Raw genomic sequence first — 24,410 nt, forward strand, 5'->3', positions numbered from 1 at the left:
GAAGGGATGAGGATGAGGTGGTGGTGCTGCATAACCAACTCAATAGACATGAGTTTAAGCAAACTCCTGGAGATAGTGGAGTGCGGCATGTAGCAGTTCATGGGGTTGGAAAGTCACACACGACTTAGGGAGTGAACAACAATTCCCAACTTGCGATTCTAAAATCCAAAAAGTTCTGAAAAATGTTTTGTGGCAAACTCATTTGGTAGCAGATTTTGACCTGAGCTAAACTGAGGCTATTTTTAGTCTGTATTTATCCCACTTAGTGTGAATATGCATATGTTCTCCTGAAGGAATATGTATATATTAATATTTACTTATTTTGGCTGCACCAGATATTAGCTGTGACATGTGGGATCTTTTAGGTGCAGAGCATGAACTCTTAAGTGCAGCAGGTGGGATCTAGTTCCCTAACCGGGGATTGAACCCATTCCCCTGCCTTACAAGTGCAGAGTCTTAGCCCCTGGACCACCAGGGACGTCCTTCAGCTGAAGGAATATTGTATTTGACTTCAGGGTATTGCCTCAAGATTCTCTGAGGGTGTCCTGTATTATCCTTATGGAGGGATAAGTATTATTCCAAATACTACTTCTGAAACAAAACTGACTTTATTATATGCCTAGAAAGGAGTACTGCATGGCAGAACAGATTCCTGAACAAAGCAACGAGGGGATCTTCATGTGTTTGTACCAAAGCACAGCTGTTGCTGGTTGGGGCTGGTTTCTGGGATTCTGGATTCCATAGTTACTTATTCAGGGCCTGGGATTAGGGCCAAAGACCTGTCAGTCTTCCAATTTCTTTCTTTAATTTGGAGAATAGGAATTTACTCACACCTTGTGACTTTCCTAAAATAGGAAAAATCCTGCATTTTCAGACACCTGGCCCAAGAGTTCAGATAAGGAACACTGGACCAGAAGTATTTAACTCACAGATTACAGAGAGGATTTAATTAATCTATACAAAATGATTGGATTTGATTGCTGCCGGTCAGAGGAAAGCTGTGTAGGTGGTAATACACCATAAACTCTTACAGGACCTGCCACTTAGCATTCAATTGTAAAATCTCAAGTACCTACTATTTGCAATGCTTTGCGAATAGAAAGTGAACAGAAGACTTGATCTGCTGATTTAAGTCTGCAAGTCTGGATCTTTTTTTTTTCCCCCGGTTCCTTGGGTATGGAATCTAACCGCAGGATTTTCACGCAGGCGCTGGCAGGCGTTTCTCTGCAGGGGGTCTCTTTCCGTGACCGTTGGGCTTACCCTCCTTGTACTGTCTAGGCGGTGCACGCACTCTGCACACACCGGCCCCTACGTGATCGCAGCTCCGGTGACTCTAGATTCCCTTTCAAAGACGAACGTCTTTCCGAGGTGAGGAGCCCCGCAGCCGCGCCAGGTTCTATGTGGGTCGAGGTTTCCAGTCCTATCCAGCCCAGAGCCGTACCCGCCTAGTCGCGAGCGGCTGGCAGCACCACGGGCTACTGCCCCGCGCAGCGGCGGAGTGACCCCGCCCCTCCCCACGTCTCTTGGCGCCCGAGGGGGCGGGGCCGGACGCGCGCCGCCAGTGACGCCGCCCGCGCACGCCCAGGCGCCTGCCGATTGGCCGCTGGGACCAGAGTTCCTCCCGCGGAGCGCACCTCCCCCCAGATTTCCCGCCAGTAGGCCCCGCGCGGTAGCTGCCTTGCTTCTAGTGGCTCTGTCCGACAGAGCGGTTGAGCCTCGGCCTCTGTGGCTATGTCGCGACAGAGCACGCTGTTTAGCTTCTTCCCTAAGTCTCCAGCCGTGAATAATGCCAATAAAGCCCCCGTCAGAGCCTCAAGTGGAAGCAGCGCCGCCGCCGCTGCCACCCGGGCCTCCCCTTCCCCAGGCGGGGATGCGGCCTGGAACGAGGCCGGGCCTGAGCCCCTAGCGGGTACCACGTCGCGGGCCGAGGCCAGGAACCTCAACGGAGGGCTGCGGAAGTCGGCATCCCCTGCGGTCCCCGCCAGGTAGCGGCGTAGGGGGGGTGCAGGGAGGTGGCTTCGCGGGGTTAGGGTTGCGCGTCCAAGCCCTGGGCTCGGAGGAGGTGGGGCTGCAGGGAGAATTGGGGGTGTAGCTTGTAAACAGGGTGTGAGGAAATCGGCCGTGCAAGGAGAGGGGGTTGGCGGGGAGGGGAGGACGCACTTAGTTCGGAGTTGGAGGAGGAGAAGTCCTCCAGGTGCGGGAGGAGGAGTGGAAGGTGCTTTGGAGTAGGAAGGAGAAAGGGGAGATGGGAGTACTGGGGGGTGGGGCGGGAAAAGAAAAGAGCTGGGCTGCGCTGCGCGCGGTGCGCCCTCTGGGCGAGGGAGGGGTGGCGCCTGCCCCGGGCGGGGGAGGGGTGGCAGGAAGGAGGAATGCCCGCGGCAGGGATGGACGCCGGGAACCAGCAGGTTGTCGGGGCGCGGCGTGCTTCGAGTGGGATATCCGGAGGCTGTTCCCCCATCAGAGCCGGGATGGTCCATTTCGAGCCCGCTAGTTGCTCGAGGAACACCCTCGGTGTTTGGATTAGAGCCTCGGATGCGAAGCCTCTGGCGGGGTGGGTGTGTAGGCTCTTGGGGTGGGTGAGTGTTACTTTCTGCAGTAATCTTGGGGCCTCCCTGGCGGCTCAGACGGTGAAGAATCTGCCGGCAATGCGGGAGACACCGGGTCGATCCTTGAATCGGGAAGATCCCCTAGAGAAGCGAATGGATACCCACTCCATTATTCTTGCCTGGAGAATTCCATGGACAGAGGAGCCTGGTGGGCTACAGTCCTTGGAGTTGCAAAAAGTCTAGACTCTACTGAGCGACTAACACTGGCGAGTGGACAGCAAGTTTAGAGCGCGGGGGTGTGTCAGCTGGTAAACCAAGGGGCCTGATTGGTCCGAGTTAGGATTGCAGGGGCGGGGAGCAGAAAGTGCAGGGACCAAGCTGGGTCAACGTGTAGATAGATTGCATATGCATCAAAACAGATGTAAAGCTTAATGTTAATTTTGACACCTGGAAGTATTATGCGAGTTGAAAATAATATTAGTTTAAGAAATAGTGCATCTTTTTTTTTTTTTTTTTTTGCCTCACCAGGAAAGCTCTCGGGATCTAAGTTCGGGGACTAGGGATTGAACTTGGGCCATGGCAGTGACAGCGCGGAATCCTAACCACTAGACCGAAAGCACTCCCCGAAATAGTGCATCTTTTGTTGGGGATTTCAGGGGAGGATGGGGGACTGTAATTTTTTCCTGAATTGAGAGCCCCCAAAGGCCTTGACAGGGCTCTGGGAGAGGGATACGAACGTGATACAGGGGAATCCTGCCCGGCGGTGCCTTCCTCTCCTAGGCAGTTGGGTGTTGTTTCAGGGTTTGGCTGGCCTTTGTTGAAGTAGCGGGCGACATTTTGAAAAGCTCGCACTTACTGTATCCCATGTATTGTATTAGGCATAAAGTGTAATGGCAGCCGTCTGAAAGGGTGAAATAGTGGTACAAAAAAAAAAGCACACATTCAAGATCAGAGAGCTGAGTAGTTGATTTCGAATGCCTTGCGTTTTAGGCGTCCCACAGATTTTTCAAAGTGCGGCCGTGATTACAGTGTTACCTTCCTCCAAGCGACCCTCTCAGGAAGTTTATGTAGTTGCCCGACAAGTGGCAGGATTTGCCACCCCAGAATGTGTCTCTGGCATAGAGGTTATTTTGAGCTGAGTATTTTTTGAGAAGGGGAAGATACGGGAGAAGCTCTGAGAACAGTAGAAGTTATTCTTCTGTAAGGGAAATTTACATTTAAAAGGGAAATCTCCATTTGTAAGGATGCCTGCCTCTCTGTACTAAGAAGAAAAGGGAGATTCCATAGGCACTGAACTGAAATCTTAATAACAAACATATCCTTGTTTTTTGTTTTTTTCTTGGTAACCTCCCTGGTCTCCCTCCCCGGCCCCCTATCTTTCCTTTGTCTATAGCTGAAGACAGAGGTTTAAGGTGGTAACGTGGGCCATCTCCAGGAGTGTTACTCAGTTTCCCTTTCTCAGCCAAGAACTCAGATGGGTAGACGGAAAAGTACTTTCCCTGGGGGTGGTATGAATTGCGAGATTGGGATTGATGTGTATGTACACTATTGATACTATGCATAAAATACATAACTAATGAGAACCTCCTGTATAACTCAGGGAACTCTACTCAGTGCTCTGTGGTGACCTAAATGGGAAGGAAATCTAAAAGGGTTATGTGTATAAGTATAGCTGATTCACTTAGCTGTACACCACAAACTAACACAACATTGTAAATCAATTATACTCCAGTGAAAATTAAATATTTTTCCAAAATAATTTTTTTCCTTCCCTACATGGGCATCCTTTGTAATGGATGCATAGTAAGAGATGTACAAAGCGTTACGTTCACCTAAACTTGAATTGATTCTTCCTGCATCCATTCTAAATGAATGGAATTATTTGTTGTATGGTTGTGCTTTATATTTTGAATAGCATAATGCAGGGGTTTTTTTTGTTTTTTTTTTAAGGTCTGAATTTTGGAAACTCATAAAAGACTTAAAAAAGAATAATATTGTTTACACGTGACCACCTACTCTATAGGACTGCTTTCAGGGTATTCAGGAAAAATTGGCATTTGATTCTAGGTTTCTAAAGAGCTCTCCATTCATTAGATAGATTTGGCCTTCACTTAATAAATGTTAACGTACCTCCTCTGGCAGGCACAGTATTGGGTGTTGTGGAACCCGTATGCAAGAGTGAATAGGACAAGCGAAAAGGCAGTTTTAGAGCAGGAGCAGAGCCGGTGAGCTCTGTTCACTTTGTGGGGAGGATGGGGTATGTATGGGTCTGGGTAGGCTTTCAGCTCTAAGGCTGAGACCAGAGGATAGGTAAGTAGAGGTTAGCTCAGCTGCTGTAGAGGTGAGGGGGTTTTAGGAAGCTGGTGCAGGAAGAGGAAGGTCCTGCCAATTGAGAATGAAGACAGGAGGCCGGAGCCTTAGGTATGAGGAGATCCAGTCTCTGCTGATGGGCTACAAAAACATTTGGACTTTTCCTAGGGGTCAGTTGGAAGAAGTTGAGCATCTTTCAGTGGTCATTTGTCATTTAGTTTCCTCTTGTGCACCAGTGTTAACGTGTTTTGTCTTTTTTTATTTCCTTCCCCTAGTGTCTTTGTCAGGTGTGATGCAAAAGTCTTTTTCACCTGGGTTGAGAAAGAGGAAGCAGTTGAGGTGACATCGGTTTGAGTAAATGGCTGCAGGATGTATGTCTATGCACTCTGGGCCTGCTTCTCAGTACTTCATTTCTTCTGTAGCCTTTTTAAAAAAAATTTTAAGTCTTTACTGAATTTGTTGCAATATTGCTTCTGTTTTATGTTTTGGTATTTTGGCCAGGAGGCGTGTGGGATCTTAGCTCCCAGACCAGGGATGGAAACCACACCCCCTGCCTCAGAAGGTGAAATTTCAACCATTGGACCACTAGGGAAATCCCCTCTAGCTTATTAAGACAATTGAAAGAGCTGTGAGCAAGGCTTCTGACTACGTAAATCTGGATTTTTAAAGCAAATCTTAGCTGGTTTATTTTTTGCAATCTCATTTCAATAATTGTCTGTTGACTATGAGAAATGAGGACAGTAAAAAATTTTAAGTGTGTGCCTTGTATTCATTTATAGGAGTGGTGTGTCAGACCGTGACAAGGTTTTTTTTTTTTCCCCCAAGAGCCTTTAGTTAAAGGTAACAATCTGCCCTAGTTGTAGGTGCCTTTCCTTCTACTTTTCATACAATTAAACCTATTTATAGTAATATATTCTAAATAATATCACACTTAATGTAATAATATTAGTTTTTGTAAGAAAAGAATTCAGGCTTTTAAAAAAGTATCATGGTGGACTTGGGTTCACAGACTTAATTTGATTTAATCGATATAACTAAAAAGGTGCTGAACTTGTCACACTAATTTGGCCAGCAGGAGCCTCTTTTAAGCTGGCATTTATAACTTTTAACATTATCTCAGAACTTTTCATTCTGATGACGATTATCAGTTGTCCCTGGTCCTTGAGCTGCTTTCCGAAGAGCCCTGGTTTTAGTTTTTTTATAGGCTTCTTTTCTAATAATATTTAGGAAATAGTTTTAGAGGCCAGTTTGGATGATAATTTATATGGTTGTCCTAGACCTCACGCATAAGTGATAGATGGCCATAGTTATCCAAGCCGAAGGAAGGAAAGCCAGGTGAAGGGCAGAGAGGTGCAGGTAGATGGGTAGGTGGGTAGGTGTGATGGGAGCCCTTGGTAATAATTTCTCTGGTTACTTCTGTTTTCTCATTAGCTATTTGAGGGTAGGGGAATTCTACTCTAATATTCTACGTTGAGAAGTAGATACAAACACTGATAGTTGGCTTGAGAGTATGTTCACCTTTGTGAAACTTGTGTTTATATACACAAATTTTTTTTACACATAGCCAGTTTAACTTTTATTGTTTATAGGAGCAAATTCTAGCATTGCTTTTGTATCTACTGATTCTGTTTTAAAAAGTAGAAAGAAATGTTGCTTATAAAGTTGGGGCACAACTAATAATCGACACCAAGGTAATGGGCTGAAGAGGGAGCAAAAATAATGGCATTTTTTAAAGCCAAAGTGTAAAGATTTGTTCATATATATTTAGCTTTATTAAGTCATTTCTTATTTTTAGTTGTATGAAGTTGTTTTTTAGTTGTATGTTTTACACTTGTTTTTCTGAGCTGTCACCTTTCCTGTTACCTTTTTAAAGCTGTCTTTAAAAATCCCAAGAATATCAAACATTTGAGATACATTATCATTTTAAAAACAAGGGAATTCCCAGGCGGTCCAGTGGTCAGGCTCCACACTCTCACTGCCAAGGGCCCAGTTTGGTCCTTTCTTGGGTGACTAAAATCCCACAAAGGTGTGTGGCACAGCCAGAAAACAAAAACCACTTGTAAAATCATAGTCGAATCATATTTATAAAGTAGGCTGCCGGAGTCCAGCTCCAGCAGCCAGGGATCAGCCTGAAGGAGTGTCTTCGAGTATTGATGGAGCCTCTCATTCATATTTCTTGGTCTGCATATTTATTTCAAGCTTAAGATTCTCTTTTATACTTTTATAAAAGCATTAGGTCAGAGGTTTGACGTTTTCAGTTCCCACTGACCCAGATTTGTTGTCTCCATAAATCATTGTTGCCCCTCAGAAGGAGTTCCTGCCTCATAGATTCTCTTATCTACTTCTCATGTGTCCTTGTGAATACACTGTAACTCATGCTAATGTCTGGGCTGCATACCACATTCCTCAGTTTATTTCTTATCTTTCTAAATCCTGTTTGCCCCTAGTATCCTGAGCTCACTTTCTCTAAAAAGGCTTCTAACCACTAATATCTCCAAAATGCCTAATCTCTATAAGCTATAGTAAAATATGCTAACATTACAACATTCCTTAAATCTTTAGCTTCTAACTATCTTAATTATTCCTAAGCCCTAAATTCAGTAAACTCCTTTTCCATAAACATTACCCTCACAAATAGGTTTCAGATAGCAATTCCTCCCATGGCCTCAAGCTGCGGCCTATGTGCTCATCCTGGAACCTTGAATGTCAGTGATTAACTTTATGAATTATTCTCTGAGCACAGCTGCAGAAGGCTTTGTGCCTTCTTATGCTCCTCTCAAGAACAGTACGCACCTTAATATTCTTTTCAGTCAACTCAGCCGAGGAGAGGAAAAAACAAGTCAGAATCACAAGGCCTAACTCCTTCATCCCGGGTCCCTGCCTTCAGGACAAGGAGAGGGAGTTGGGGCCGTGCCTCCATTTTGTCAGTAATGCCTAACGCTACTCCCGACAGTAGGCTAATTTATAGGCTAATTCCTATATTTATTTTGGGATTTCACATTGGGCTCCAAGAAGAACCCATTCTACATTGTAAAGTGACTTTTTGGCCTAGATATTTTCAAATTGGATTTGCATTGCATAGGGTTTGATGATCCTTGTTAATATTTAACACAGTCCTAGTTATCTGAAAAGAGAAAGGTATTAAGATTGTCAGGAAACGGAGCCAAATGTTAAAATACAGTAAAGTCTGAATCCAACTGTTAAATAAAGTTTCAAGTAGAGCCATCTCTGGCTTTGTATCCATCTCTGATTTTATAAAGTCCTCTGGCTCTTTAAGGATCAGTGTATGAAAAATAGCAGATATTCAAATTATAGTACATTCCACTGTGATCCCATGCTTAAGTTATAGTTAGATATTTTAAAATAGGTATTAGTATTGGTAAAAATCTGAATATTTGCATGGATTAACATTTATGTTCCTTTTATTTTGATATTTTGTGGAGACTGCACAACTACTAGAGATCAAAATTTTAAATTAACTTTAAAGAATTCATTTGCACATAGAAAGTCAGTAGATTAAAAAGAATTCTTTTCTGAAAAGCCTTTTAACATTGGGGAAACTATCCATTTTTTTTAAACTACATTTTTAGTCTTAGCATTTAGAGTGTACTTCCACTTTCTTTTTTTGGCTGCTCCAGGTAGTGAAGGCTTTGTGTCCTAACCACTGGACCACCAGGGAATCCATTCCGCCTGCGCCTCCCCCTACCCGGCTCAATTCTTAACAGCAGAATTAAGTTATACATAAGATTCTGAAAGTATAAGTTTATGTTTAGGGTGAGGTGATGTTAAAAAACAATTTTGTTTTTAAACAATTCAGTTTATGATGGCATTTTAGCTTTACAGATCTGATGATTGTAATTAGCTTTTTATGTGTTTCTTCCTCTAGTGAGGATGCGCATTTATTTGCCTTTCAAATAAATTTAAAGACATTAAATTTTAAAAATTCTTTATTTATTTACTTCTGGCTGTGCTACCATTGCTGTGAAGGCTTTGCTTTAGTTGTGGCAAGCAGGGGCCCCTCCAGTTGCACTGTGTGCCGGCTTCTCGTTGCTGTGGCTTCTCCTGTGCAGAGCACGGGCTCCGGGCACTCGGGCTTCAGCAGTTGCAGCTCCCAGACAGCTTCTAGTGTACAGGCTCAGCAGTTGTGCATGGGTTTGGTTGCTCCACCCCATGTGGGATCTTCCCAGATCAGGGCTTGAACCCATGTCCGCTGCATTGGTAGGTGAATTCTTTACCACTGAGCCACCAGAGAAGCCCTAAAGACATTACATTTTCAAGTTGGTTGCTTGGAAAGGAATCTATGTCAATTTGAAACCTTTGAACATCATTTTACAATTTGTTGTACAGTTTGTTCACTTTTATACAAATGACAGTTTTAAGGTAACAGTCTTAGAAAGCTCAGATTTCCTTTGGGATAAAAACTATATTAACTTAGTACTGTTAAAGGTATAGAACTCAAAGTTTTTTCTCCCATGTCTTGGGTCTCAGCTGGAAACTTGAGTTACTCTTAATTGAGGATAGACAGTAACTTTCAGGAGGCAAGTGTGGCCATCTCATATTTTTTGCTTTTAAGAATTTTGATCTACATATTTAGTTTCTAAGACACTGAGATACTTGCAAGTGCTTGGTTGCTTCACAGAGATAAAATAGAATTGTTAGTTTTCGGGCATCCTGATCCCTTGAACTGCAAATGTACCACCAAGATGTTCATTCTTGTCAAAGTCTCTGATGCGCTCTTTTCTAAAGAATGTGTAACTTTTATAGACATGTATGTAATGAAATAGGTACTGTTGAATTAGCCATACCTTAGTCCTTACCCTCACATGGGCAAGGAAAACAGTCTTCACTTTTAAAAGCACTAACACTTTGTATGAAAGTGAAAGAGGAGAGTGAAAAAGTTGGCTTAAAACTCAACATTCAGAAAACTAAGATCATGGCATCCGGTCCCATCACTTCATGGCAAATAGATGGGGAAACAATGGAAACAGTGACAGACTTTATTTTTGGGGGCTCCCAAATCACTGCAGATGGTGACTGCAGCCATGAAATTAGAAGATGCTTGCTCCTTGGAAGAAAAGCTATGACCAAGCTAGACAGCATATTAAAAAGCAGAGACATTACTTTGCCAACAAAGGTCCATCTAGTCAAAGCCATGATTTTTCCAGTAGTCATGTATGAATGTGGGAGTTGGATTATAAAAGAAAGCTGAGTGCGGAAGAATTGATGCTTTTGAACTATGGTGTTGGAGAAGATTCTTGAGAGTCCCTTGGACAGCTAGGAGATCCAACCAGTCCATCCTAAAGGAAATCAGTCCTGAATTGGAAGGACTGATGCTGGAGCTAAAACTCCAGTACCTTGGCCACCTGATGCAAAGAACTGACTCATTTGAAAAGACCCTGATGCTGGGAAAGATTGAAGGCGGGAGGAGAAGGTGACGACAGAGGATGAGATGGGTGGATGGCATCACTGACTCAATGGACATGAGTTTGAGCAAGCTCCGGGAGTTGGTGATGGACAGGGAGGCCTGCAGTGCTGCAGTCCATGGAGTTGCAAAGAGTCAGACACTGAGCAACTGAACACTTCGTAAACTTGACTCCATTCTGGCAACCTGACTCCATTTTGGCCAGCCTGAGCTCACCTAGGGGAGGAACTGCTTCAGACTAGCCAGTGATGAGTTAAGGCTTCTTGATGTACACATCAAATTTCATCTCTTAAGGGATGAAAGGCAGCCAGGCTGGACTGATGATTATCCTTACTGGTTCCTGTCAGAAAAATCGACTTTGGCCAACAGTTTGTAGTCTGATGTCTGAAGACTTTACAGCCAGACATATGCTTCCTATGAGGAGACATGTTCATTGGCATAACATGTATTTGCTCTCTGGTCAGTCTTCTAGAAGTTACTGTCATAGAGTTCAGACTCCATTCTGATAGTGTATTTATATATGGACAAAGGTTATTTTCCTCTTTTAGTAACAGCAAAGGGTACAAATTTAGGGTACTCTCAGGACCTAACATACAAGGAAAGCTTGTGGTTTCCTGATCCCAGTGTGATAGACTTGGTGGTTAAGTGGTTGCCCGGCTAAGTTAAGGGAGAGCCTGCTTGACAGTTCCACACAGAGATAAGGATCTTTGTCTCCTGTTAACAAATGGATATGTTAGTAATGAGGAAGCACTTAAGATACCTGAATTGTGCAGACATAGCTCCCTGTTTGAAGATGACCCCTGTGGTGTTTGACAGCAATAATTATAAACTCATGCTGGTCACTACAGTTTTCTAAGTTGAAAGAAGAATGTACTTTAAAGGCCCTGGATGTAAGCACCAGCTGAAGCCATGCTCCTGTTCTGGTTTCTTTTCTGTCTAGCATAGGGATTTCCACATCCACATTTTTTGAAGAAAGAAATACTTCAGTTTTATGATTGAGCCTGAATAAGGTGGCCTGAACTGATTATTCTAAAATGTCTGAAATATTCTCTTTTGTAATGTACTTATTTTATATTTGTCATTATTCAGTGAAAACCTTTAAGCAGGCTTAGAAAATCATGGTTATATACTACTGGAGCAGGGTTTATCAGTTGTTGTGGCCTCTCTATCACTGAGGGACTCTTGTATAATTCTCCTCCTCCTCTCCCTTTCTCAGGAAATCTTCAGGGCTAAGTCAGTTTTTGTGAAGATTAGATCTCCTGTTGATTCTGTAGGTTTATTTATACAACTATTTGTGTACACAACTATTTTGGGCACATTACATACTTACCTCTTAAGTTTTTCCACAAAACTAGATTTTTAGGGATGGGCTAGGGGTATTAGTCTGCTGGCTTTTGGGGTATTTGGAATACATTGGAGCAAAGTTTTAATGAAATAATTTTTAATGTAAGTATAGCAAATTTGCCTAGGCTTTATGCTTGGTATTTTATTAATACTTTGGGTCAGATCCTGTTCCTAATGTATACATGTGGTAGTACAGATGTAATAATTTGAATCACATGTACAATGAGTTTGTCTTTTTCCTGCTATTACCAGTCTATCAGAATTCTGCCAGTTTTTAAACCTTGAATGATTCTGAGATAATTTCTAACCTTAATACCATTATATTTATGTTGTCTTGTGATATTTGCTTATGATTTTAAAAATGACTTGAAAATTTGATTTTAAAATCATTAGTTTTAGAATTTCTGTGCCTGAATATTAATGCCAGAAAATTTCAAAGGTGTCTTAAGATACCTTCCTTAGAACTGCTTGTTTGTAGTAATTGCCTTTAATGTAACTTAACAAAGTATTAACCAAATTATGTATTTTCTCTTGGCAGCAGTTCTTGTGACTTCTCACCAGGTGATTTGGTTTGGGCCAAGATGGAGGGTTACCCTTGGTGGCCTTGCCTGGTTTACAACCACCCTTTTGATGGAACATTCATCCGTGAGAAAGGAAAGTCTGCCCGAGTTCATGTACAGTTTTTTGATGACAGCCCAACACGGGGCTGGGTTAGCAGAAGGCTATTAAAGCCATATACAGGTAAGAGATTTACTTTGCAGGTTGGGTATATTTGTAAGATAGAGCCCAGGCACATGTGAGTGTGAATGTTCGTGTCTCCTACACAGTGGATTTAAGCATATTTTACTCCAATAAATTTTAAGAGTGGGTGTGGTAAAAGCTTCTAGCATGGGAAAAGGATAAGATGTAGCTGATCTTTGGCCAGTTTGTAGCGTGGAGTTGAATTTTTATTTCTGTCCTTTTGAGTGACTTATAGCAATATCAAAATGGCAACCCACTCCAGTACTCTTGACTGGAAAATTCCATGGACAGAGGAGCCTTGTAGGCTACAGTCCATGAGGTCGCAAAGAGTCGGACACGACTGAGCAACTTCACTTCAAACCCTTAAAGGAAAAAGGACTTCATGATTGGATCTCTTGATGGATGACAATGCCAGATTCAGACATGAAAAAAAATAAAGTGTTCCTATCTTGCTGCTACTGCTGCTAAGTCGCTTCAGTCGTGTCCGACTCTGTGCGACCCCATAGACAGCAGCCGCCCACCAGGCTTCCCCATCCCTGGGATTCTTCAGGCAAGAACACTGGAGTGGGTTGCCATTTCCTTCTCCAAATCATGAAAGTGAAAAGTGAAAGTGAAGTCGCTCAGTCGTGTCCGACTCTTAGTGACCCCATGGACTGCAGCCTACCAGGCTCCTCCACCCATGGGATTTTCCAGGCAAGAGTACTGGAGTGGGGTGCCATTGCCTTCTCTGGTTCCTATCTTAAAAGGTTCCAAAAGAAAGACAGTGTAGCCAAGATACAGAACATATAGATCAGTGACATACTCTAGGACAGGTGGAGAAGCATGCGACCTCGGCTTCAAAATGCTCACCTTATGAGCACATCTGAGTTGAGTTTCACATCAGAAACTAGACTTCTGGAACCTTGACTCACTCTTCCCAGGCCCAGCCTTATTTATCACAGACATCAGCAGTCCTGCGTGTATGGTTTCACCTAGGCTGGCTGCACCCTGTCAGTCTCCTGCAGTGCATGCGCAGTGTGACTGCAGGATGCATGTCATCCTGTGCATGCACAGGTTTTTTCCATTATCTTCAGACTCCTGGCTAGGACATTGCTGAACTCAGTATCTTGGAATCAGAACAGTGGTCAGTTTCCCAGAAGCCTGGGAATCATGCCCTTTTGGTTGTATCACTCCTCATCCTGCAGGGCAGATAGGCCTGTGTAGAAACCTGATGTGCAGGGCTAGAACAGAGTAAGAGAATTTACTTCAGTCTTCTCCATTAATTTGCTGTATAATCTTGGCCAAAGTAACTTCTGTTTGCTTATATGCAAGTTGGACCAGATGATAAATGAGGTCTTTTTCCAGGACTAATTTTGAGATGCTAAACCAAGCCTTGGCAAAAGATGACTAAAAAGAGATCAAAAGTTTATGTTGTAATTATTTTATAAAGATGTGCATATTGCTCTTTGCCCTTTAAATTTCCAAATTGTTGCAAAACGTATATGTGAATAAATCTGCAAAGAGGTGTGCATGAAAACAGGCCTTTGGGGGGGGATGGTCTTAGGGTTGTAGTATGCTTTAGAGGTTTTGGGGAATGGTGGTGATTGATACTAGATCGGCAGGGTGAGCACAGCTGTAACAGGCACTTTGGGAGAGTTCACAGCCACTCGTAATGATTTTGACTGCTGCAGTTTGTAGTTTTGGTGCAGCTCTTTAGAGAAATAAGAAATTGCAGCTTTATTTTAGGCAGCTCATAAAAGTTGCTAATTCCATGGAAATTTAGGATGTCCCATCAGTTTTAGTATACTGAAAGAAGGGAGTAATGTAATGTTTGGATCTGTTAGACAAATTCAGGTTTGATTTGCAGCTGTTACATTCAGGTAGAAGAAGAGAACAGATATTCCTAGTTAGGCCTCTTGGAAAAGAATTAAAACAATTCTGTACCATTATAATTGTCTATGTCTAACCTTTTGCTCAGTGGATAGACATGTCATTTAATACTATAGCTCTTTGAAATGAAATGAATAAAGGAAAAGTTTTACTTTAAAACAGAGCAAGACATTTTTGATGCAACTGTTTTGAAAAAACTTTAAAGTCTCCTGGGTTATTATCCTCCCAAAATTTAGGGTTCCTTAGAGTAGAATTTTTTAAAAATCTGTCTTATCTAACTAACTGCCTTGGGAACAAACTTATTGTTAATGTCATTGCTTCATTTAAGTGACAGTGTAGTTTTTGCCTTCCTTAAGCAATGTTTTTTAAAAAGGGTCTCAAATCTCCTTTACATCTTATACCTCACCGGAAGAGGTGTGGTTTTAGGGTCCACAGTCTGAGGTCTTTCTGGAAGAGAGAGTGGTCCTGGGTGAACCAACAATTAAGGTAACTTACAGGAGGTAAAATAGGTAATTCCAGTTTCACTGATAGTTTTAACCCTGAAAATTCTTTCTGTGAAGGCTTTATTGATCTTATCTATATCAATCAAAAATAATGGGACATTAAAAATTATACCTGAAGGACTTCCCTGGCAGCCTAGTGATTAAGACTGCACTTCCATTGCAGGGGTACAGGTTCCATCCCTGGTCGGGAAACTAAGATCCCATGCGCCTTTGGCAAAACAAAATACCTTGATGGTTATCATTCTTGTTCGTTAGGGCAAGTGTTATACATTGAGCCAAATGTCCAGCCAACTGTTCTTATTTATAAATAAATACATGTGTGTTTTTTAGGTTCACATTCAAAGGAAGCCCAGAAAGGAGGTCATTTTTACAGTGCAAAGCCTGAAATACTCAGAGCAATGCAACGTGCAGATGAAGCCTTGAATAAAGACAAGATTAAGAGGCTTGAGTTGGCAGTATGTGATGAGCCCTCAGAGCCAGAGGAGGAAGAAGAGACGGAGGTGGGACACTGCTAACAGGCAGTTGTTACTATTGTTTGGAAAATGTTGAAAAGTAGGGAGGGACGTATTAGAGTGGTAATTTCCTGTTTATTTCAGTTCAGTTGCTCAGTCATGTCCAACTGTTTGCAACCCCATGGACTGCAGCACGCCAGGCATCCCTGTCCATCACCAACTCCCAGAGCTTGTGTGTGTGTGTGTGTGTGTGTGTGTGTGTGTATATACACACACACACAAATATATATATTTTATTTGGTACTCATACACACATTTTCTTACACCTCTGATCATATTCAATTACTTAGAATCCTCAGCAGTCTAGCACCCTTTTTTACTTAAGTTCTCAAGTCGGCTGGAAACACACATGCTTATAGAAGGGAATACCCTTTTGGTAACCAGTATGGAGAGCTAGGGACAGTGGGACATGGTGATAAAATTGATTGTGGTGTCTGATAGTAACCTTCTGTATGAGGGTGTGGAAATTATCCAGTTTTATGTTCTAATACTTTTTTGTTGTATTTTAGATTGGTAAGAAAAGGTTGAAAGACAACCTTGGTTTCAAATATTAATGGTCACTTTGAGTGAATTAAATCTTAAATGAACAAATAATGGGTATACTTAAACATTATTTTCTAATTTAGTATATTAATGAGATGTGCTTAAAGAGTCATCTATAAGCTGCTTGATTTTGTTTTATTCTATTCTATATGAGATAGGCATATAAAATACATATTTTAAGAGAAACTGGCACTTCAGTGGTGGTCCCAGTGCTGGGGGCCTGGGTTTGATCCTCATCGGGAACTAAGAGCCCACATACAACGAGTAAGCCCGCTTAGTGCAACTAAGAATGAGTGCAGCCAAAACAAAAAGAAAGAAATGTTTTTAATCTTATTTTTGAGGTTAAGACCAGGGATCATAACATTAATCAGATGTTTAGATCTGGGTAGTAATGACAAATCATTTAACCGTGTAACTACTTTACATATGAGGGAGGTCTACGAGAACTGAACGTGGCTTGCTGAAAAAAAATAGAGCTGGTTTGTGGAGGAGCAAGGACTAGAACTAGAATGATTACTGTGTTGTTTTTTTTTTTTTAATTCTAAGTAATTTATAGAATGGTAAACTTTATATGTTCAACTGTAAGAGGAGAGATGACCCTGGAAGAAAGACAAGTTTTTTCTACAGTTATGACTGTTAATGAGGACATCACCTATGGGTATTGTCATCTATGGTCATCCTAAGGACTTAATTAGTATTGAATAGGAAAGAACTCTCATGACAGAATCACTTAATCCTGTATTGTGATATTTGTATTAATTTTAGGTGAAACTGAAATTGCTATCCATTGAGAAATAGTTTCTTATTTCTGGAGGTGGGTTCTTCTCTTGATATATGAAGCTGTAGCATATTGAGAGAGATTCCCTAGCAATATTGTCATTTTTCCAAATTTTACTTTTATATTTTAAAATATTCTTTCTTTGCCTCTCAGGTAGGTGCCACCTACACATCAGATAAGAGTGAAGAGGAAAATGACATTGAGAGTGAAGAGGAAGTGAGGCCAAAGGTGCAAGGATCCAGACGAAGTAGCCGACAAGTAAAAAAACGAAGGGTCATATCAGACTCTGAGAGTGACATTGGTGGCTCTGATGTGGAATTCAAGCCAGACACTAAGGAGGAAGCAAGCAGTGATGAAATAAGCAGTGGCGCGGGGGACAGTGATAGTGAAGGCCTGGACACCCCTGTCAAAGTTGCTCCAAAGCGGAAGAGAATGGTAACTGGGAATGGTTCCCTCAAGAGGAAGAGTTCAAGGAAGGAAATGCCTTCAGCCACCAAACGAGCAACTGGCATTTCATCAGAAACCAAGAATACTTTGAGTGCTTTCTCTGTCCCTCAAAATTCTGAGCCCCAAGCCCACGTTAGTGGGGGATGTGATGACAGTAATCGCCCCACTCTCTGGTATCATGAAACTTTAGAGTGGCTTAAGGAGGAAAAGAGAAGAGATGTGCACAGGAGGCGGCCTGATCACCCTGATTTTGATGCATCCACACTCTATGTGCCCGAGGATTTCCTTAATTCCTGTACTCCTGGGATGAGGAAGTGGTGGCAAATTAAGTCTCAGAACTTTGATCTGGTCATATTTTATAAAGTGGGGAAGTTTTATGAGATGTACCACATGGATGCTCTTATTGGGGTCAGTGAACTAGGGCTGGTATTCATGAAAGGCAACTGGGCCCATTCTGGTTTCCCTGAAATTGCATTTGGCCGATACTCAGATTCCCTGGTCCAGAAAGGCTATAAAGTAGCACGAGTAGAACAGACTGAGACCCCAGAAATGATGGAGGCACGATGCCGAAAAATGGCACACATATCTAAGTATGACAGAGTGGTGCGGAGGGAGATCTGTAGGATCATTACGAAGGGTACACAGACCTACAGTGTGCTGGAAGGTGACCCCTCGGAGAACTACAGTAAGTACCTTCTTAGCCTCAAAGAGAAAGAGGAGGAGTCTTCTGGCCACACTCGCGTGTATGGAGTATGCTTTGTTGATACCTCTCTAGGGAGGTTCTTCATAGGTCAGTTTTCAGATGATCGCCATTGTTCCAGGTTTAGGACTTTAGTGGCACACTATCCTCCAGTACAAGTCTTATTTGAGAAGGGAAATCTCTCAACGGATACTAAGATGATTCTCAAGAGTTCGTTATCCTCTTCTCTTCAGGAAGGTCTGATACCGGGCTCCCAGTTTTGGGATGCAGCCAAAACTTTGAGAACTCTCCTTGAAGAAGGATATTTTACAGACAAGTTAAATGAGGACGGTGGGGTGATGCTACCCCAGGTGCTTAAAGGTATGACCTCGGAGTCAGATTCTATTGGATTGACACCAGGAGAGAAGAGTGAATTGGCCCTCTCTGCTCTTGGTGGTTGTGTCTTCTACCTCAAAAAATGCCTTATTGATCAGGAGCTTTTATCAATGGCTAATTTTGAAGAATATGTTCCCTTGGATTCTGACATGGTCCATGCTACAAGACCTGGTGCTGTCTTTGCTAAAGCCAATCAACGAATGGTGCTAGATGCCGTGACATTAAGCAACTTGGAGATTTTTCTGAATGGAACAAATGGTTCTACTGAAGGGACCTTGTTAGAGAAGATTGACACTTGCCATACTCCCTTTGGTAAACGGCTCTTAAAGCAGTGGCTTTGTGCCCCACTCTGTAACCCTCATGCGATCAATGATCGCCTGGATGCCATAGAAGACCTAATGGTTGTGCCTGACAAAATCTCTGAGGTTGTAGACCTTCTTAAGAAGCTTCCAGACCTTGAGAGACTCCTGAGTAAAATTCATAATGTTGGGTCTCCCCTCAAGAGCCAGAACCACCCAGATAGTAGGGCTATAATGTATGAAGAAACCACATACAGCAAAAAAAAGATTATTGATTTTCTTTCTGCTCTGGAAGGATTCAAAGTAATATGTAAAATTATAGGGATTATGGAAGAAGTCATTGATGACTTTAAGTCTAAAATCCTCAAGCAGGTCCTTACTCTGCAGACAAAAAGTCCTGAAGGACGCTTTCCTGATTTGACTTCAGAACTGAACCGATGGGATACAGCCTTTGACCATGAAAAGGCTCGAAAGACTGGACTGATTACTCCCAAAGCAGGATTTGACTCTGATTATGACCAAGCTCTTGCTGACATAAGAGAAAATGAACAGAGCCTCCTGGAATACTTGGAGAAACAGCGCAGTCGAATTGGCTGTAGAACCATAGTTTACTGGGGAATTGGTAGGAATCGTTACCAGTTGGAAATTCCAGAGAATTTCATCACCCGTAATTTGCCAGAAGAATATGAGTTGAAATCCACCAAAAAGGGTTGTAAACGATACTGGACCAAGACAATTGAGAAGAAGTTGGGTAATCTGATAAATGCCGAAGAACGGAGAGACGCATCATTAAAGGACTGCATGAGGCGACTGTTCTATAACTTTGATAAAAATTATAAGGACTGGCAGGCTGCTGTGGAGTGCACTGCAGTGTTGGGTAAGGCTTTCAACAGGTCTGTTCCTAAAGCTTTAGTTAGTGATGCCCTGGGTGCCAGTTTTATATTGAAATTATAGCCTACTAGAAAGTCCCCATTGACTCATAACCCTAAACTCAAGTAATGGGTATATATTTTGATCAAATTTCAGTTGAATTTATAATATCTGATAAATGTTGCTTTTCAGCTATTTTTGAAAGGTGCATAGAACATTATGTTCTAAGACCTGCTCCAGGTCTTAGTTGTGGCACTTGTGATTGTTGCAGCAGCAGGCAGGCTCTAGCTCCCCGACCAAGGACGGAACTTGTGCCCCGCACTGGGAGCACTGACCACCAGGAAGTCCCAAGCTACTATGTTATGTTCATTTAAAGCTATCCCTTGACCTTTGTTTTACACTCTACACACATATTTGAAAAGATTTTAATCTTTACTTGTTCTCTTAGCCCAAGTTATCACGCTTACTTGAGTTCATTTCTGAGAGCCCAGGTTTATGTATTTGTAATTACGTAATGTCTTCAGTTTCATAAATAATTTCCTTTTCTTTAAACTTCATGGCCAACTTATTTTGAAGCCTTTGCTTATTTTAGAGTTTTGAAGTTTTTTTTTTTTTTTTTAGTTCTGAGGGTTTTTTCCTGTGTTTTGACAATTTCTACTTTGAGGGGATAGATTTCTTAAGCTGAAACTAGATGTTATTTCTCATTTTAATAATGAAGTAATGAAGTACTGTAACAAAGACATGTAAAACATTTAGGCTGATGACTCATTTCCAGCTGATGAATCCATTAACAAAGCAGTTTGTATACTGTGCAGTTAGAACAATGTCACTGGAGTGCCTACTTACAGAAAAAAATCTGCCTTTTCTAAAGTGGAACATGCTACCTCCACTAAAAAAGCATTTCTGAAAGACTTTTTATAGAAGTTGGGCCTTTGTTGGTTATCTCAAAAATAATGAAGCCTCACTTTTGTCCTCTCTTTACCAGATGTGTTATTGTGCCTGACCAACTACAGTCGAGGAGGTGATGGTCCTATGTGTCGTCCAATAATTCTGTTGCCAGAAGAAGATACTCCTCCCTTTCTAGACCTTAAAGGATCACGCCATCCCTGCATTACGAAGACTTTTTTTGGTGATGACTTTATTCCTAATGACATTCTAATAGGTTGTGAGGAAGAGGAGGAGGAAAATGGCAAAGCTTATTGTGTGCTTGTTACTGGACCAAATATGGGAGGCAAGTCTACACTTATGAGACAGGTAAAGTGTTATAAATGGTGTTACAAAACTTTGAGTTAATTTATTACACATTTAAGCCATTGTTTCCCAAAAAGCTCATGATAGTCAGTCACTGACTTACTGGTAAGCAAAGGAAAACTCCTTGAGTCATGAACTGTGTTCATTTCATTGGTCAAATATTTGCCTGATGTTAAAGGAAGTACTTCAGTTAAGAAGGTGAAGTTGGTTCAGGCCATGACTTTTATGAGCCCTGACTTTGCATCCATTTCCTTTGAAGGTTAGATGTATTCATAATGAAAGAAAATTATACAAATGTACATTTGTTCTTAAATTAGGTTCATTTCTAGGAAACCTTAGAACCATTGCACTTGTTCATACAGGAAAATATAATTCATGACCTTTAGTTAACTGTTGGGAACTGCTTTTAGGGAAGACAGTAAATGTATTTTCCTAACCTGTCAGGGGTTGGCTAGTTACTGAGCTAAACATGATTTAGATGTAGGTTTAGAAAAAATGTAACAGAGACACTGGGCCCTTGACAAAAAATGTTTGCTGACTCTCTTATTCTACTGTATTGTATTATATACTTTATACAAATTTGCTGACTGGAGAGGAGCAGTAAAGGTTTTTAACCTTTTCATTTTAAATCAAAATTATCTAGAGAGCACAACAAAAAAAAAGTACCTGGGAGTTGCGGTGTTTTCATCCTCTGAAATTGTTTGGTTTGCAATGGGTTCTAGGCATCAGCAGTTTTAATCCTACTGTTCAGCCAGAGTTGAGAATCACTAGGTGTAGTGGGTTAGTGTGTATGTTCTGAGGTTTTAAAGCCAGTTAGGCCCTTGGCCTCACTTTTCCTACATAAGATTGTGAAGATTGTTTTTTTTAAGAGTGCCTGACTTCTAATTAATGTTTATTAGCTTGACTTATTATCTGTCTTCTGGATATGCATAGATATCTCTCTCTCTTCTCTTCATATCAGTCATAAAATACTTTTTCCTCCCTCATTCACAGGCTGGCCTATTAGCTGTAATGGCCCAGATGGGCTGTTACGTACCAGCTGAAGTGTGTAGGCTCACACCAATTGATAGAGTGTTTACTAGACTTGGTGCCTCAGACAGAATAATGTCAGGTGAGTTATTTTTCTACCTAAGGCTCTGTTATTTGACAATTCATTATGTAAGTTTTAACATACTAGAAGTAATCTTTTTGTAAAATTTAATCTTTAGTACCACTGGGTAGTTCATAAGATTCAAATGATACACCTAAAAGATGTTTCTGCTGTTAAAAGAGGAGTCTCATTTTGATCATTTTTTTTTTTTAAGGTGAAAGTACATTTTTTGTTGAATTGAGTGAAACTGCCAGTATACTTAGACATGCAACAGCACATTCTCTGGTGCTTGTGGATGAATTAGGTAAGACATTAAAATTTCTAAAACAGTACAAAGACTTATTTTTCTGGAAAATGGTCTGAGGGACACAAATATGAATATACCCACCTTTGTCCATAGACCCCCACAGTTGGCACTAAGGTGGCAATTTCTAAATCCTTTTAGAAGTTAAATTATAATACAGGGATAATTGGATAATAAGGCTATTTAAAGTGAACTAAAAGGAAGTTTCTGAAGCATAGTGGCACTTGAATAGTATTCCTGAACTTCAAGGGCTGATAAGCAGGCCTACTTTAGCTAGAGAGGGCCTGTTAGAGTGCTTTTGGATGTACTAAGCCGATACTCAGTACATTTTAAAACAATTCTGAGGCCTGTCCTTTTTGGAATGTAATATGGCAGACTATAATATACAGTTTATGTATATTTTCATAGGAAGAGGTACCGCAACATTCGATGGGACAGCAATAGCAAACGCAGTTGTGAAAGAACTTGCTGAGAACATAAAGTGTCGTACGTTGTTTTCTACCCACTACCATTCATTAGTTGAAGATTATTCTCAAAATGTTGCAGTGCGCCTAGGACACATGGTATGTATGAATTGTTTATTCTAAAATTGTGTCAGTTTTTGAATGGGTCCTTCCATTGCCAGCATGTAATTTTTCTTTTTTAGGCATGCATGGTAGAAAATGAATGTGAAGACCCCAGCCAGGAGACTATTACCTTCCTCTATAAATTCATTAAAGGAGCCTGTCCTAAAAGCTATGGTTTTAATGCAGCAAGGCTTGCTAATCTTCCAGAGGAGGTTATTCAAAAGGGACATAGAAAAGCAAGAGAATTTGAGAAGATGACTCAGTCACTGCGATTATTTCGGTAACTATAATTGGATATAACTTTACCACGCGGTTTCAAAAACAGTAAAGGGGTGGATGGTGCACTGTGAAAATGCAAACTAACTTTTTTTTTTTTTTTAAGGGAGGTTTGTTTGGCCAGTGAAAGGTCTACTGTGGATGCTGATGCTGTCCATAAGTTGCTGACTTTGATTGAGGAATTATAGACTACATTGCAAGCTTTGAGTTCACTTTTGACAAAGGTGGTAAATTCAGACAACATTATGATCTAATAAACTTTATTTTTTAAAAATGACCATTTTTCCATTTTCTTTCTAGGAAATTAAACCCTTTTAATTCTTATCTACCTTCTACATAATGGTTATTGAATACTCCACAATATATTAAGTCTAGATGTTATGGTACATGCATACACTTTCAGGCTGTTTATACCCACTGTCACCAATACACATAAATGGGGGGGGGGGGGCGCTATGAAACTGTATAGGGCTGTATATATACTTGTCTCAGCTTAATGCGGGAAATTGTTTTAATTTCCAGCAATTTGTCTAAACTGTTCAAAAAAAAACTATGAACAGAGTTCAAATACAGGACTGTTTTGAAGAGACTTTCTAAAGTGTACTTTTAAAACATAGTAGTTTTTACCTTTCACAAAACTGAGTTACAAGAATACTTTTGTTTTACAGTGCATCCCTTCCTAGGAAGTCTCATTAAAACACTCACTCTTTCTAGGGGTGATTTTGAATGCTGCACAGGGAAGGGAAGGAAATAATAGTCTTAACTTTTCTTAAAGGACACCAGAAACATTGCTGGATATAATTTAAGATTAGTGTTTTCTCTTTCATAGAAAGAACGTACATACTGGGACATGAGTACAGTTACAGCAAGTCTAGGTGTGCTAACAAAACAGGGCACATTCAAGTACAATAAGATTTTGCTTGAAATTAAAAACAAACTACATGAGATTAAAGCATTAAAATCATATTTCTCAATCTGAATACATGTTAAAAAAAAAAAATCAAAAGAAACGCAGAAGTGCTAGCTCACATTTTTACCATATTACAAAAGCAATTGGTACCCACGTCCATAAAAGCAGCAACAAAGCTGCTTGTCTATTGAAGAGTAGTACTACTGCAAGTTGGACTGCATTCAATGCTAGTTGTAAAAACACCAGCTTTTTTTTCAGAAGTTGGTATCTGTACAAAATTGAAGCTTATTTTCTTCACTTCTGTCCCTTCAAAAGTCTTTACACAGTAATGCTAAAACACCCAGCTTTGAGATCCTGAGTCAATATATTGCCACTTTCTTTTTGGTAGCTTGAGCTTCATAGTGTCAACTGACCTTGTGTATCCATTTTTAATACAGTCTCTTCCTGTAGCATGGGCAAATATTTTAAATCTTCAAAAAAAAAAAAAAAAAACAAACCCAAAACGTTTTAAGTTATGATGTTAGAATGGCAGGACATTTTCTTTAGGGAAGGTATTCAGTTGTGCTGCAATGTATTAGATTCTATAGGTGGAGCAGAGTCATATAGTGTATCTGTATCATGTGTAGGCTCACCAGCTAATGTACAAGGATTAGACAGTGTTCCAGCACCACAGTCACAGAAAAACCTAAAACAAAATATGAAAACCCAAAGATTAGGAAAGTGAGGAGAGGAAAACAATTGAGTAATACAGCGG

At 41.1% G+C, this 24,410-nt stretch overlaps 2 protein-coding genes across 3 annotated transcripts in view; one reads left to right on the top strand and one right to left on the bottom strand.

The window, feature by feature from the left end:
- The first annotated feature begins 1,632 nt into the window (after nt 1–1,632).
- MSH6 (mutS homolog 6) lies at nt 1,633–23,023 on the top strand. The gene is made up of 10 exons (XM_006048044.4): nt 1,633–1,985; nt 12,161–12,363; nt 15,066–15,235; nt 16,722–19,266; nt 20,245–20,513; nt 21,504–21,621; nt 21,815–21,904; nt 22,313–22,467; nt 22,551–22,750; nt 22,853–23,023. The coding sequence occupies exons 1-10, from the start codon at nt 1,732–1,734 to the stop codon at nt 22,932–22,934; spliced, it is 4,086 nt and encodes a 1,361-aa protein (XP_006048106.2). The 5' UTR covers nt 1,633–1,731; the 3' UTR covers nt 22,935–23,023.
- Nucleotides 22,990–24,410, bottom strand: part of FBXO11 (F-box protein 11) — a 111,171-nt gene continuing 109,750 nt past the window's right edge. For both annotated transcript variants that reach the window (XM_025260989.3, XM_025260987.3), the window contains exon 23: nt 22,990–24,341. In XM_025260989.3, the coding sequence (XP_025116774.1) occupies nt 24,212–24,341 (130 nt within the window). In that variant the 3' untranslated portion in view covers nt 22,990–24,211. The remainder of the gene's footprint in view (nt 24,342–24,410) is intronic.

This window comes from Bubalus bubalis, chromosome 12 (assembly GCF_019923935.1).
Source record: "Bubalus bubalis isolate 160015118507 breed Murrah chromosome 12, NDDB_SH_1, whole genome shotgun sequence".
Taxonomy (NCBI): domain Eukaryota; kingdom Metazoa; phylum Chordata; class Mammalia; order Artiodactyla; family Bovidae; genus Bubalus; species Bubalus bubalis.